Raw genomic sequence first — 13,233 nt, 5'->3', positions numbered from 1 at the left:
CGAGGGCTGTGCTTAAAGGGACCCGACCCCCACCCCAGACAGACAGTTCTCAGGGGTGCCCCGCTTGCAAAGCAGTCCTGGCTTGGAGTGCCCTGAGTGCCCACACTGGGCACATCACAGCACTCGGCCATCAGCCCGGCTGCACTTGCCACAGGCTGCCATCCGGGGGCGGGGGGGGTCAATTGGGGGGCTGCAGGAGAGCTTCCACCCCGAGGAGCCCGCAGAGCCAGCCCAGTCCTCCCCATTGGGGGCGCGTACCCCATTCCTCCCTCACCTCCTTCCACTTACCCCTCCCTAGCCCCCCTTCCTGATGTACAAAATAAAGGATACGTGTGTTCAAAAATAGAAACTCTCTTTATTGAACAAAACTCGGGGAGACTGGGAAAAGGAAGTGGGAGAGGGGAGGGCAACTAAAATGATCAGGGGTTTGGAACAGGTCCCATATGAAGAGAGGCTAAAGAGACTGGGACTTTTCAGTTTAGAAAAGAGGAGACTGAGGGGGGATAGGATAGAGGTCTATAAAAGCATGAGTGGCGTGGAGAGGGTGCATCAAGAAAAGTTCTTCATTAGTTCCCATAATAGAAGGACTAGAGGACACCAAAGGAAAGGAATGGGTAGCAGGCTTCAAACTAATAACAGAAAGTTCTTCTTCACAAAGCAAATAATCAACCTGTGGAACTCCTTGCTGCAGGAGGCTGTAAAGGCTAGAACTAGAACAGAGTTTAAAGAGAAGTGAGATCAAGTCATGGAGGTTGGGTCCATGGAGTGCTATTAGCCAAAGGTTAGAAATGGTGTCCCTGGCTTCTGTTTGTGGAAGGCTGGAGATGGATGGCACGAGACAAATGGCTTGGTCACTGTCTTCGGTCCATCCCCTCCAGGGTCCCTAGTGTTGGCCGCTGTCGGCAGACAGGCTACTGGGCTAGATGGACCTTTGGTCTGACCCAGTACGGCCATTGTAAGCTCAGGGCTCAGGGTTGAGAGTCTCACTGGACCACCCTGATTTTCATGCAAACCTGCTCCTGGGTGGCCAGGCTGGCAGCTCTCCTGCCCTAGCCGGCCACTTTCCTGTGCCTAGTGCGGACGTTGTGGACGAGGTCCACGATCTCCGCACTAGACCAGGGGGGCGCCTGCCTCTTGCGGACCCGGGCAGGCTCCCGGGAGCTGCCAGCCTGGTCCCGGGAAGAGGGGGAGGGCTGGGGGGCATCGGGTGGCTGGCTCGAGCCGTGCCAGGTGCTGGGTCTGCTGGCTGGGTGCTGGCAGGCTTGCACCTGGCACGGGCACCGTAGCCAGCCTGTGCCCCTTTAAGGGCTCCGGGGCCGGGAGGGGGGCAGACGAGTTTCCCTGGTGGTGCCCAGAGTGGCCACAAGGGCAAGCTGGGGAGGGCTAGCCTCCCACTAGTTCGAATTAAGGGGCTACACAGCCCTTAATTTGAACTGCTTAATTCAAACTAGGCGTTAGTCCTCGTGGAATGAGGCTTACCTAGTTCGAATTAAGCGCTCCGCTAGTTCGAATTAAGTTCAAACTAGCGGTTTGCATGTGTAGCGCCTGTCAAAGTTAATTCGAACTAACGTCTGTTAGTTCGAATTAACTTTGTAGTGTAGACATGCCCACAGAGACTAGCTCCTTGCCTCTATTTAAATCCATCCACTTCTCCAATTCTGCATGCAGATGTGGTTGCCTCATCTCAAAAAAGATCTATTGGCATTGGAAAAGGTTCAGAAAAGGATAACAAAAATGATGAGGGGTTTGGAACGGCTGCCCTATGAAGAGAGATTGAAAAGACTGGGACTTTTCAGCTTAGAAAAGAGGAGACTAAGGGGGGATAGGATAGAGGTCTATAAAACCATGACCGGGGTGAAGGAAGTGAATAAGGAAAAGTTATTTACTTATTCCCATAACCTAAGAACTAGGGGTCACCAAATGAAATAAATAGGTAGCAAGTTTAAAACAAACCAAAGGAAGTTTTTCTTCATGCATCACACAGTCAACCTGTGGAACTCCTTGCTGGAGGATGTTGTAAAGGGCAGGACTTGAACAGGGTTCAAAAAAGAACTAGATACATTCATGGAGGTTAGGTCCATCAATGGCTATTAACCAGGATGTGTAGGAATGGTGTTCCTAGCCTCTGTTTGTCAGAGGCTGGGGATGGATGACAGGGGAGGGATCACTGGATGATTCCCTGTTCTGTTCACTCCCTCTGGGGCACCTGGCCTTGGCCATTGTCGGAAGACAGGACACTGGGCTAAATGGACTTTTGCTCTGACCCAGTGTGGTCTCACTTGTATGTTCTTATTGCAACCTGCGGGGCAAAATCCACTTCAAACGAGTGGTGCCCTGGAGGTCTGCCAAGCCAGATGCAACATGGGGCTGGGATTTCAGAGGTTCAAGGTTCGCTGGGACTCCTTGGGGTGCTCGGGGGCTCTGAGAACCAGGCTGTTTGCTGTTTGTACTGGGGTGCCCGGCTGGCTTTGTCCTGTCGACAGTCGGCTGCAAAGCAAACTGAGAAGCGGGCGGTTTGCTTAGGTTTCCATTCAGCCTGGATCACCAGCTACTGTTAGGAGAGAAGACGGGAGAGCTTCCCCAGCCCAAGATAACCCAGGGGACAGCATGCTGGGGTGTTTTCTGGTGGCCTTAAGACCCCCTCTGCCGTAGGTGCATTTGTGCGTCGGGGAGCAGCCCTGGAGCATGCCTATGTAACCCTCTCTCCCTGGGCATGTTTCCTCTAGTGCCCATGATGGGCGCCCACATGGCGATGGGCGGAGACATGAACGGTCTGAGCCCCACTCAGGGGCTGCCTCCCTCCCTCTCGATGCCGTCGACGTCTCACTGCACCCCGCCGCCGCCGTACCCCACCGACTGCAGCATCGTCAGGTGAGCGCGGGCAGACGCCCAGGGTGTGGACCAGGCGGTCGCCGGGGCAACCGGGCCCGAGCGTGAGAGGAGCCGATTCGATAGAACGTGGCCCCCAGCTCCGCCCCTTCCTCTGAGGCCACGCCCCCAAATCCAAGCCATCTCCCCGCTCCCCTTCACCATGGGGAGGAGGGGTGGGCGCCCAGGCCCCAGAGCATGCAGGGGCAGCAACACTCCGCCCCCAGAAGGCCAACAGCGGGCTGTGGCATGTCCATCCCCCATTGCAGTCGCTGGTAGCTGAGGGTGTGTGATAGCTTGCAGGATCAGTACCCAACGGGCGTTTTCACGTGGTCCCTCTGAGTTTCTGTCCGGGCTAGGGGCCAGCGTTCCCTGTACGCTGAGCACTTTGGTGGCCATGCAGGAGAGACTCAAAGGCTGCCCCGCTGATTAGCACAGAGCCCACAGCATGTTTCTCCTGGCGGTGCACATCCACACCTGCCTCAGTGCGTGTAACAAAATTTATTCCACATGTGCATGGACACAATGAGGGACTGTTGCAGGGGATAGAACCACGGGGCTCCTGGCAGAGCCCTGCTTTCTCCCGTGAGTCCAGCCGAGCAGGCTAATGCTTCCCTTCGCCCGACGTTGCCAGCGAAGGGGGGACGTGCTGCGCAGAGGCGCGTCTGCGTGATGCGTCGTAGCACCGGATCTGCTCAGCAAAGCCCGTGGGCTGCACAGGGCCCGTCTGCAGGGCAGCTTCCCCTCCAACGTTCCCCCGCTCTGCTCCAGAGGGGCTGCCCCTTGCCGGGGGTTTGCTCTCCAACGCTTGTGCTGCTTTTTACCTTTCTGCTCAGGTCCCCGCCTGCCGCGGCGACACCCTGGGAGGCAGACGCCTGCCTGCTAGGCCCTGGGCCGCTGCTGAGCTCAGCCATGCCGGAGGGGGGCCAGCTCGGCCTCCCGGGGGTCTCGCTGCTGCGCGGTGGCTGAGTCTTGGGTGGTGCTCTGGTTGGGCTAGCGCAGCCTGGGTGATCCTTTTTCTTTCTCCTTCCCTCCTCCCCTCCCCTGCAGCTTCTTAGCGAGGTTGGGCTGCTCATCCTGCCTGGATTATTTCACCACCCAGGGGCTGACCACCATCTATCAGATTGAGCATTACTCCATGGATGTAAGTAACAAGCCGCCCTTTTGTGTCTTCGCTCGCTTGCCCCCGTTGCTCGGGGCCGGGCGGGGGAGGGCCAGAAATCCCGACTCCGTAGCTCGTCCCGAGAGGGGGATGTTTCGAAGGGCGTCTGGTTTGAAGCCGCTCTCTTGTGAACCCCACGAGGCTGCTTAGGAGAGACCGAACCCAACCCCCGTGCGGTAGGCAGATCGTCTCGCCTGGTGCAGACGGTTCCACTCTTTCGGCCCCATGTCCGTTCATTCTCCAGCTCTTGGCTTCTGCAAACTGGTGATCTCCACCCCAAGGCGCAGTGGCTGCCCCTGCATCTGTATTTTTCCTCTCCCTGCCTCTGTTCTCAGCCTTCCCCTGATGATCGTGCCCGGTCACTCCCTGCTAACCTTGGGCCCGGCGCCACCTGATCCTTTTGCTCCTCCAGCACTGCGGCTTCTTGTCTAACGCTGCGGCTCTAGGCGGCCCACTTCTCTGTCGCTCCCCGGGGCACAGCCAGGCGGCGGGGGACTGTTGCTTTTGCAGGCTGGGCTGTACTGTCCTCTCCGCTGCTGCAGCTAGAAGAGCAGGTCCAAAGGGATCGCTGGCTTCCCACGCCCCCCGTGGCCTCGTTCAGCCGCTGTGGGGCCAGGCACACCCGTCCGAGTTAGTCGTCACCGCTGCTGTGGGCTAGGAAGAGCAACATCCGCGTGGGCAGAGAAGGCCACTGACGCTGGGCTGTGTAACTGGCCGTATCGCTCCCCAGCTTGGTGGAGGTTTGGACCCAGGGCTGCCCCGAACTGCTTTTAGCCCAGAGGCCAACCGGCGCCCGAATCGAGCTCGGACAGAGTCCCAATCGGAGCATTTCGGGAGTGTGGGCTGGACGGAGGGTGATGGGGTACATGTGGGTTTGTCTGCAGGCCCGATCCAGCCCCCCAAGCTGGTGGATCCGGCCCACGGCCGCCCAGGCCAATCGAGGCAGGGAGCGTGCAGAGTCTCCTCCCCCTGCCGGGGGCGCACGGCACCTAGAGGGAACCCCCTGTTGTTCAGAACAGCTGGCGGCCCCCTCTAGAAGTTGAGGGGCGGGGACCCTCACACCCGAGCCAATCGAGGTCTGCGAGCAGAGGAGCATGGGAAGTGTCCTGGCCCCGCCCCTTCTGCCTGAGTGGCGGCCCCCCTTCTAAAATCATTCCCTCCCCCTTTGCTCCTGGGAGGCGTGTCACAAGCGTGTGTTTCTGCTCAGTCGGGCTAGTCAGGTAGTGTCCTGTGCGTGGCCTCTTGCTCTGCCAACATCCGTTCAGAAAGGGCGACCCGCCTGCTCTGCGCCTGGCAGCGTGGGAACCCCTTGTGTGCTGGGACGTGCCACGTGGGGTGGCCGGCAGCCCGGCGGCCGTTTCTCTGGATGTGGGGTGCAGGGGCACCGTGGGGGTGGCCGGTTCCGACGAGCCGTTGCTAAATGAGCCGTCCTCTTGGCTTTCCAGGATCTGGTGAGTCTCAAGATCCCGGAGCAGTTCCGCCATGCCATCTGGAAAGGCATCCTGGACCACCGGCAGCTGCACGACTTCTCCTCGCCCCCCCACCTCCTGCGCACCCCGAGCGGCACCTCCACCGTCAGCGTGGGCTCCAGCGAGACCCGGGGCGAGCGGGTCATCGACGCGGTCCGCTTCACGCTCCGCCAGACCATCTCCTTCCCGCCGCGGGACGAGTGGAACGATTTCAATTTTGACATGGACGCTCGGCGCAACAAGCAGCAACGCATCAAGGAGGAAGGGGAGTGAGCCGCCGGGGCTTCCTCCCCCTTGGTCCCTCCCCCACCCCCCCACGAACTGCTCCCCCCTTCCCGTGTCTCCCTCCGCTCGGACTGCCCGTGAGGAGCCGGGCGGAGGAACAAGCCTGCCCCTCGTCCTGCCTCCATCGCAGAGCGCGGGCAAGGGCCGGGCCGGGCGGGATGCGGACGGTGCTTTTCTCCCTTGCTGTTGGCTTTCCTTTGCGGAGCGGGGTTCGGTTTTTGGCTTTTGGGCCCGACGTGCGCGGGCCTCCTGACCCACACGCCCGATTTCTCCCCCGCTCGTTATTGGTGGCTGGTTGGTTTTTTTTAACGGGAGAAAAGCACAGCGATGGAGCTATCGACCGGGGGAGGTGGGGGGTCCCAGCATGCTGCACTTAAACGGCACCTTTCTGCGGCGCTGCGCGCTTCCTCGGGGTGCCGCGTCCAGTGGCTTCCTGCCCCGGCCTTCAGGAGCGAACCCCGGCCCCGCCCCGACTCGATTTCTCTTGGTTCCCGATGTACGTCAGCTCTGTGCTGCTTGAGGTACACGCTGGCCGGCCTCCTCTCCCGCTGGCTTTCCTCTCTGGGTTTGCGTCCAGGATGAGGCTTAGGAGCCAGGCTTAGCTGTGCTGGGGGCGGCGCCGGCTGGCGTGAGGAGACCGTGTTGAGCCTCCATTGTTATTGGAAGCCGAAGTCAGAGGCTTCCTGCCTGCTAGTTTGGCTGAGCTACGGAGGCCCTGACACTCCCTCATTAAGGTTTCTTGAGGGGAGAGCGGTTTCCTTCCATGGAAAGCAGGCCCAGCCATCCTAGGTAGGCCCACGCTCACCTCTGCTTCGTTTCCACTGGAGCGGGTGTGTTCAAAGCTCCCTGGCTCCCAGCCCGGCACAGCGGCGTGTTGCCGTGCGCAGAGACAGCCCCCGGTCCGGCCGCGGTTGCCGTGTTTATCTTCCATACCAGAGACGTCCTCCGTGACGACTGGCCGAGGCAAGAGAGTCGCTTTCTCCTCCCGGGCTGTCGCTTGTCACAATCCAGGCGTGCGTCCGGGCAGGGCGCCACGCAGGCGGCTTCCGAATGAGTCGTACGGCGCCGAACCGCGCCCGGGGAGCCCAGCGCGGGTCCTTTTCTCTTGCAGGTCTCTTCAGGTCTACCTTGCTTTCAGTAGCTGCCGGGTGCTGCAAGTGTATTCTGAATAGCTCTGAAACCGTAAAGCGAGACGGTTAGCCCACAAGGATGTGCTTATGTATATATATTTTTTGTAATTTTTGTTCCCTGATTTTTTTTTTACTTCCTCTTGGGTTACCGGGTCTTCCAGAACCACAATAAGGTGTTGTTTGTTGTTGTTGTTTTTTTACTGTAAGCATTTACCATGAAAATACTAATGTACCTTTATAACATGATGGCTGTGGGGCAGATAGACAATTTGTATTTTCATACTGAGATTCCTGTTACCTTGATGCAGCTGAAAGGCGGGCGTGGGGGGTGCCACAGGTCTGTGACTGTTTTATTTTGTAACCCTTCCAAGAGCAGCGTCCTAGATTTCAAAGTACTGCAAGCGCACAGCAGGCAAACTCCATTGGTGTAGCTTGCCCTGAGAAACTCCCCTCCGGATCCAAGGCCAGAGTGGATTTCATGGCGCACGGTTAATGGAAGGGAGGCGTAGCACAGGGAATTGGCACATTCGTGGGGGTGAAGTCGGGTTGTCCCGCGTCCCCTTGGCGGCTCTGAGATCGGCCTGGCACTGTTCCTCGGAGTGGAGTCAGGCTTTTCCAGTAAGAGCCCCTGGTTGTAAAGTTGCCGAGTGTAAAGTGACCGGAGTAGATGCTGCCCTGGATTTCTCAGCCTCGGTGCGGAGAGGGGCCTTGCGCTCTTCTGCCAGTTCAGCAGGGAGGCCGAACTCTTCCGCTGCGTAGCGACAGGTGGAGATACGTGCCGTGAAACCGCGTGCTGCGCCTCTCTCCCGTGCGCCCCCCGGAGCCTGCGTCTCTATCGGCCTGCCTCTCCAAGGGGAGTTTGAACTGCTGTCGCTGCCCCCTCCCCCCGAATAGCTGTGATGTTTGTGTTGCTAGAGCAAGCCGGCGAGTCGAGGGTGCTCCCGAGCTGCCCTGTGCTTGTAGCAATGCGCCGTGGTGCCTACGCCAAAGGCTTGTGTGCGTGTGGAACACCCTGTCGAAGCCTGTGGAAAATAAAAGCTGAATTGAAAACCAGACTGAGGTCGCAAACCGTGTTCGTCTCGCCCTGGCGCCTGGCCCGGCGTCCCCCTCGCTTGGGTGCCGGGATGGGGGGGGGGGAGGCGCTTGGACTTTATTCAACACCACTGCTCTCCAGCCTAGCTCAGGGGACCCTCTCTGGAGTCAGAGAGCCAGGGTAGGAAACCTAAGGCCCGGGTGCCCAATGTGGCCCCCGACATGCCTGGATCTGGCTCCTGAGGCTCAGGGCTCCCCCCCAGCATTGGGGAGCCCACACTGGTGCTCTATCCCCCCCATTGTTCCCCCCCACAGGGGTGGGGCGCACACAATCTACTAGCCTGGACCCCCCAGGCTCTAGTGTGAGAGGGGAACATGGGGAATCTTTCTCTTTCTCCTCAGTCGGGGGCCACCTCAGTGAGGGTTTGGTTTGAGATTTTTTTTTTTTTTTGGCTGCTCACTTGCATGTGGTCCCCAAGTGATTTTTCTGTGGGTCAGCAGCCCCCAGACCAAACAAGTGTCCCCACCCCAGAGTTGAACGCCCAAAGGGACCCACCCGTCTGTTACAGCCCCTTAACCTCAGCCGGTCGCCCCTGCACCGAGCGAAATAATTGGAGTGACCAGATCACGACTCGCTACTTGAACGCGTGCGGGGAAGAATCATCCTCGTTCCCTTTGGCAGCGTCTTCCCGTGGCTACGCGCCTTGCTGGGAGCCCAGGGGGCCTCGTGTCCCGGTTGGATTTGTCTGGCTGCAGCTTCCAGGCCAGGGTGTGCGCTCTGCCTTGCTCCTCCGCACTGCGGAGCGATCCCGGAGCCCTTTCCGCTGCCAGCGAGTGCGGCTTTGGGGTAAGCGCCGCGCGCTGAGAAGGCTGACGGCGTGTTGGGGGGCATTAGGAAGCGCATTTCCGGCAGATCCAGGGCCGTGATGATTCCCCTTTATTCGGCACGGGTGAGGCCACATCTGGAGTGTTGCATCCAGTTCTGGGCCCCCATTACAGAAAGGATGTGGGTGCATTGGAGAGGGTCCAGCACAACGATTCGGGGGCTGGAGCACATGGCCTACGAGGAGCAGCTGAGGGATTTGGGTCTCTTTAGTCTGCAGAAGAGAAGAGCGAGGGGGGATTTGAGAGCAGCCTTCAACTTCCTGAAAGGAGGTTCCAAACAGGCTGGAGAGAGGCTGCTCTCAGTGGGGGCAGAGCAAGGAGCAATGGGCTCCAGTTGCAGTGGGGGAGGTCTAGGTTGGAGATTAGGAAAAACTCTTTCCCTAGGCGGGTGGGGAAGCGCTGGGCTGGGTTCCCGAGGGAGAGGGTGGAATCTCCATCCCTAGGGGTGTTTCAGTCCCGGCTTGACCAAGCCCTGGCTGGGCTGATTGAGTTGGGTTGGTCCTGCTCTGGGCAGGAGCTGGACTCCATGGCTCCTGAGGTCTCTGCCCGCCCTGGGCTTCCATGATTCTAAGTCTCCTGTTTGTCAGGCATTTTCTACAGACTTTTGGGTGATTGTTCAGTGTCTCTTTGCTGAACCCGTTCTGATCTAACTTCCCTCTGAACACATGGGCACAAGACCGGTGCCCTACACCAGACGCACCCGCTCAGGCGAAACGGGCAGGACACGGCGGTATGATGGCCGCCGTCGTTACTCCGGGGATTTGCACAGGTCGCGGCTTCTGCCTGCTGAATATTACACCCCCCGGAGCTCCATCCCCACCCCCTCCCCTGAAACTAAGTGTATGTGGCTGTAACAAGGCGGGCCACGCCCGGTGGCTAGCAAGGGCCATAGAGAAGTCTTCCAGGTCAGCCAGAGGGGCTGGGAAGGAGCCATGTAAGAAGTCAGGGAAGTTGCAGCCCAGACCCAAGGGGGAGAGACCAGGGATAACTGGCCTCGTGGGGAAAGCGGCATAGAGGTGAGGAACTGCTCGGAGCTAAGGGCAGAGGAGTTGCTGTGATGGGGTCGGGGACCCCCTGACCCTGCACCCCGTCTGCAGCAAGATGGGACTCCGCCAGCCAGGAGAATAAAGAGGGTTGGTTGCTGCTCTGAGATACAGCCCAGCATAGGACTGATGCAGGCAGAAGAGGATGGGCTGACAGCCCTAATTCCCTTGGGGGGCAGGAGTTACAGGCCCCTGAGCCCCCTACGCTGGTTAGTCTGCTTCCCCCTGGGAAGAGCCTTGTTATCTGCTCCGGCTGGGACTAGGTGGCCATACACACGTGGGTGAGTCCGTGGGAACCGCCCAGCGCAGCCAGGTGGGGGCACCGGGTTACAGAGCAGACAGCCCCCCACTATGTCACAGGCCCCCCCAGGAGGGGACCCCGGGGGGCAGCAACCTGAGAGGGAGACGCCAGGAGGGCACCAGGGTGGGCCCCTGTTCGGGGTTTGTGATGCCGGGAGCGTGACCAGCCGGGGGGCTCACACTGAGGCAGTGAACGAACCTGCACTCGGCCAGATGGGGGCGCTGGTGTGAGGGGTCCCAGCCCTGTTACTCCCCCCCTTGTGACACTGCCCCCCCCAAGCCAGGGGAACCCGCGTCTCCCCCCGCCCCCCCCAATCCGCTATTTGGAGTTAGTTTGGGTCGTGCACTCCCTGCAGGACTTGGCAGACACCAGAGCGGCCAGTGTTGCGGGACAGATCCCGTTGTCAAGGCCGGCTCGTATCTGGAACGGAGCGACGTGTGGCCGCCCCGGCTGTGGGCTGTGTGACGGCGCGTTGGGGGTTCCCCGTCTCCTGCACCCCGAAATGGCACAAACAGACTTCACCAGCCGGTGGAATAGAGGAAGTTTATTGCCTCTCCAGGATACAGCACAGCACAGATGTAGTCTGGTCACAGAGCTGGGCTAGGATGCCTCAGGCCCCCTTGAGATGGGGGAGACTGGGCCCCTAAACTCCAGCCCCTTCTCCTAGGCTCTCCTCCATGCTCTCCCACCGTAACTAACTAAATTCCCTTGCAGCCCTGCCCCCCAGTCAGGGCAGCATCCACCTTCCTTTGTTCCTCTCCATGGGGGGTGTCTGGCCACTGGTTCAACAAGTTTGGCCTTACCTCTGCCTAGTGAGGTTTTCCCTGCTGGGTCTTGCTCCAGACAGCAGGGGTCACCACAGCCCCGCAAGTACCCCCACTACGTCACAGGCTGCGATGTTAGAGAAGGCGCAGAGCCAGCCGGCTGGACGTGTCGCTCACCGCGCTGGGCCTACGTCTCACAGAGCGCTGACCCTGCCTTGTGCCTGGTGTAGGGCTCTTCTTTCTCTCCGGGAGCTGAGCTCACCTCCTATCTCTCGGTCTCGCTCACCTCCTATCTCCAGAGCGAAGTCCCCTCTCATTTTTCCAGCCATGTGCGGAATACATTTTGTTCTGTGCACTCAGGCAAGTGTGGATGTGCACCACATGGAGAGATGCAGGCAGCCGGCTGTGGGAGGCTCTGGGCTGTCTGTAATCAGTGGGGTGGCACTGGAACCGCTCCTGGGCTGTGGCCCAAGCGCTCCGCTTGCAGGGAACGCTGCTCCAGGGTCGTCTTCTGGATGCTTTTGCCGGGGCGACCCTCTGTGGGTCAGCCTGGGTTTTGTCCCTGCTCGGGGCGATCCCTCCTGACTAGAGCAGCCCCGCTCTGCACCGGGGCCCCAACGTGTCCTTTCCCAGGCCCAGGGGGCCGGAGGAGCCCACTGGCCTTTCGTGCGGCCCTGAGGAAAATGCTTGAGCCATTCGGCCCTCGGCGCATTCAAACAGGATTCGGCGGGCGAGCGGCAGACCCCGAGGCTGGCTGCTTCTCCACAGGCACCGTTCTCAGCACGCGTAGCCCACCGCCTGCCCCCCAGGTCACGGGTCAGACCCTGCTGGGCTTCAGGGGGGAGGAACCTTGTTTGGGCCGGGGGCCGCTGACCCACAGAAAAATCAGCCAGGGGCCGCGCGCAAGGGAGAAGCAAAAAAAGCAAAAAACCCTGCTGAGGCAGCCCCCAGCGCAGGAGGAGAGAGACGCCCCCACACGTTCCCCTCCCACACCAGCGCCTACGGAGGCCCAGGCTGGCCGATGTTGTGCTCTCCAGCCCTATGGCGGGGCAGTGAGGGGGCTGGAGCACCAGGGCAGGATCCCCAGTGCTAGGGGGAGCCCCAAGCCTCAGGGGCCGCATCTGGCCCCCGGGCCTTAGGTTCCCCCTCCCTGTGCTAGGGGCTGCACAAACACAGAGCCAAGAGACAGTCCTGCCCCAGGGCAGTTTCCCATTGTTATGCTGCGTGCCCTCCCCTGCCCCCCCCGGGGCAGTTTCCCCTTGTTTCTATCATCCATTCCGCAGTGGCTAATCTTGTTCCGCGTGGCAGTCTGGTGAGGAGCGGCAGTATAGGGTTTTGGACACTGCTGCAAAATACTCCTGGGGAGGGGAGCCCGCAGACACCGCCTCTCGCCCTGCCCCTGGGCTCCTGCGAGCTCCTCACCCTGGGAGGGAGTGTGGCAAATGTGTCAACGAACTCTCTTCCTGGAGGCTGCTGGAGAATGGAATCCGCCCGCACCCAGCCCCTCCCGGGGCGATCCCCCCACCTGGCTCGATTCACCTGAGCCCAAAGAGAGAGCGGGAGATGGTGACAGGTGACAGGAGACAGCCAGCTGAGCATGCCTGGTAAACAGCCCCCCTTTACTGGCTGTGGGATACTGCCCTCTCGTGACTCGACAGCCACCTGGATTCCACTTGGGCCGAGACTTCCCCATGCAAAAGTGACTGCCTCACAAGTGGTGGTGAAATGGTGCAAAGGCAGCAGCCGGCTGCACTAGACAAGGTGGGACTCTTAGGCCATGTCCGCGCTAGGACGCTGTTGCAATTACATTGGGCACGAAGTCGCATTTTGTAACAAATTTGAACTAGCGTCTCCTCACTACGGGAAGGCTGAGGCAGGCGCTGTGAATGTGGGCGCACTACCTCCGCTTAAAGGGCGTCATTAGTTCAAATGACTCTGGGGGGGTCGTTATTTCGAAATAACGATTGCGGAATTAGCGTTATTCCTGATGGAAAGCAGGAGCCCAGATTTCGAAATAAGCAGCCTGTGATTTTGAAATAACAGGCCCGATCGTGTGGATGCTCCGCTTATAAATTTGACCTAACGGGTTATTTTGAAGTGTGGACCAGGGCTATAGGGCATGGTCAGAGCCGAGCCATGCACCAACATCTCAGTGGAATTTGGCCTCATGCTAGCCCTTTGCACTAGTGCAAAGCACCACATAAGCCTATGACTAAGCAGGTAAAACCAGGACATGTTTCACAAGGGTCTGAGACCCCCCGAGCAAAGCAAAAGCCATCAGGGTGGAGCATATT

General features: G+C 59.6%; 1 protein-coding gene across 8 annotated transcripts in view; it reads left to right on the top strand.

The window, feature by feature from the left end:
• Positions 1-7,969, top strand: part of TP63 (tumor protein p63) — a 187,284-nt gene extending 179,315 nt beyond the window's left edge. For all 8 annotated transcript variants that reach the window (XM_075938257.2, XM_075938256.2, XM_089780696.1 and 5 more), the window contains 3 exons: positions 2,727-2,871; positions 3,919-4,012; positions 5,476-7,969. In XM_075938257.2, coding sequence (XP_075794372.2) covers positions 2,727-2,871; positions 3,919-4,012; positions 5,476-5,772 — 536 coding nt within the window. In that variant the 3' untranslated portion in view covers positions 5,773-7,969. The remainder of the gene's footprint in view (positions 1-2,726; positions 2,872-3,918; positions 4,013-5,475) is intronic.
• Positions 7,970-13,233: the final 5,264 nt, after the last annotated feature.

This window comes from Pelodiscus sinensis, chromosome 10 (assembly GCF_052426305.1).
Source record: "Pelodiscus sinensis isolate ZL-2025 chromosome 10, ASM5242630v1, whole genome shotgun sequence".
Lineage (NCBI taxonomy): Eukaryota > Metazoa > Chordata > Testudines > Trionychidae > Pelodiscus > Pelodiscus sinensis.
Note: the sequence above shows the minus strand (reverse complement) of the source record. Positions and strands in the feature narration are given on the sequence as shown.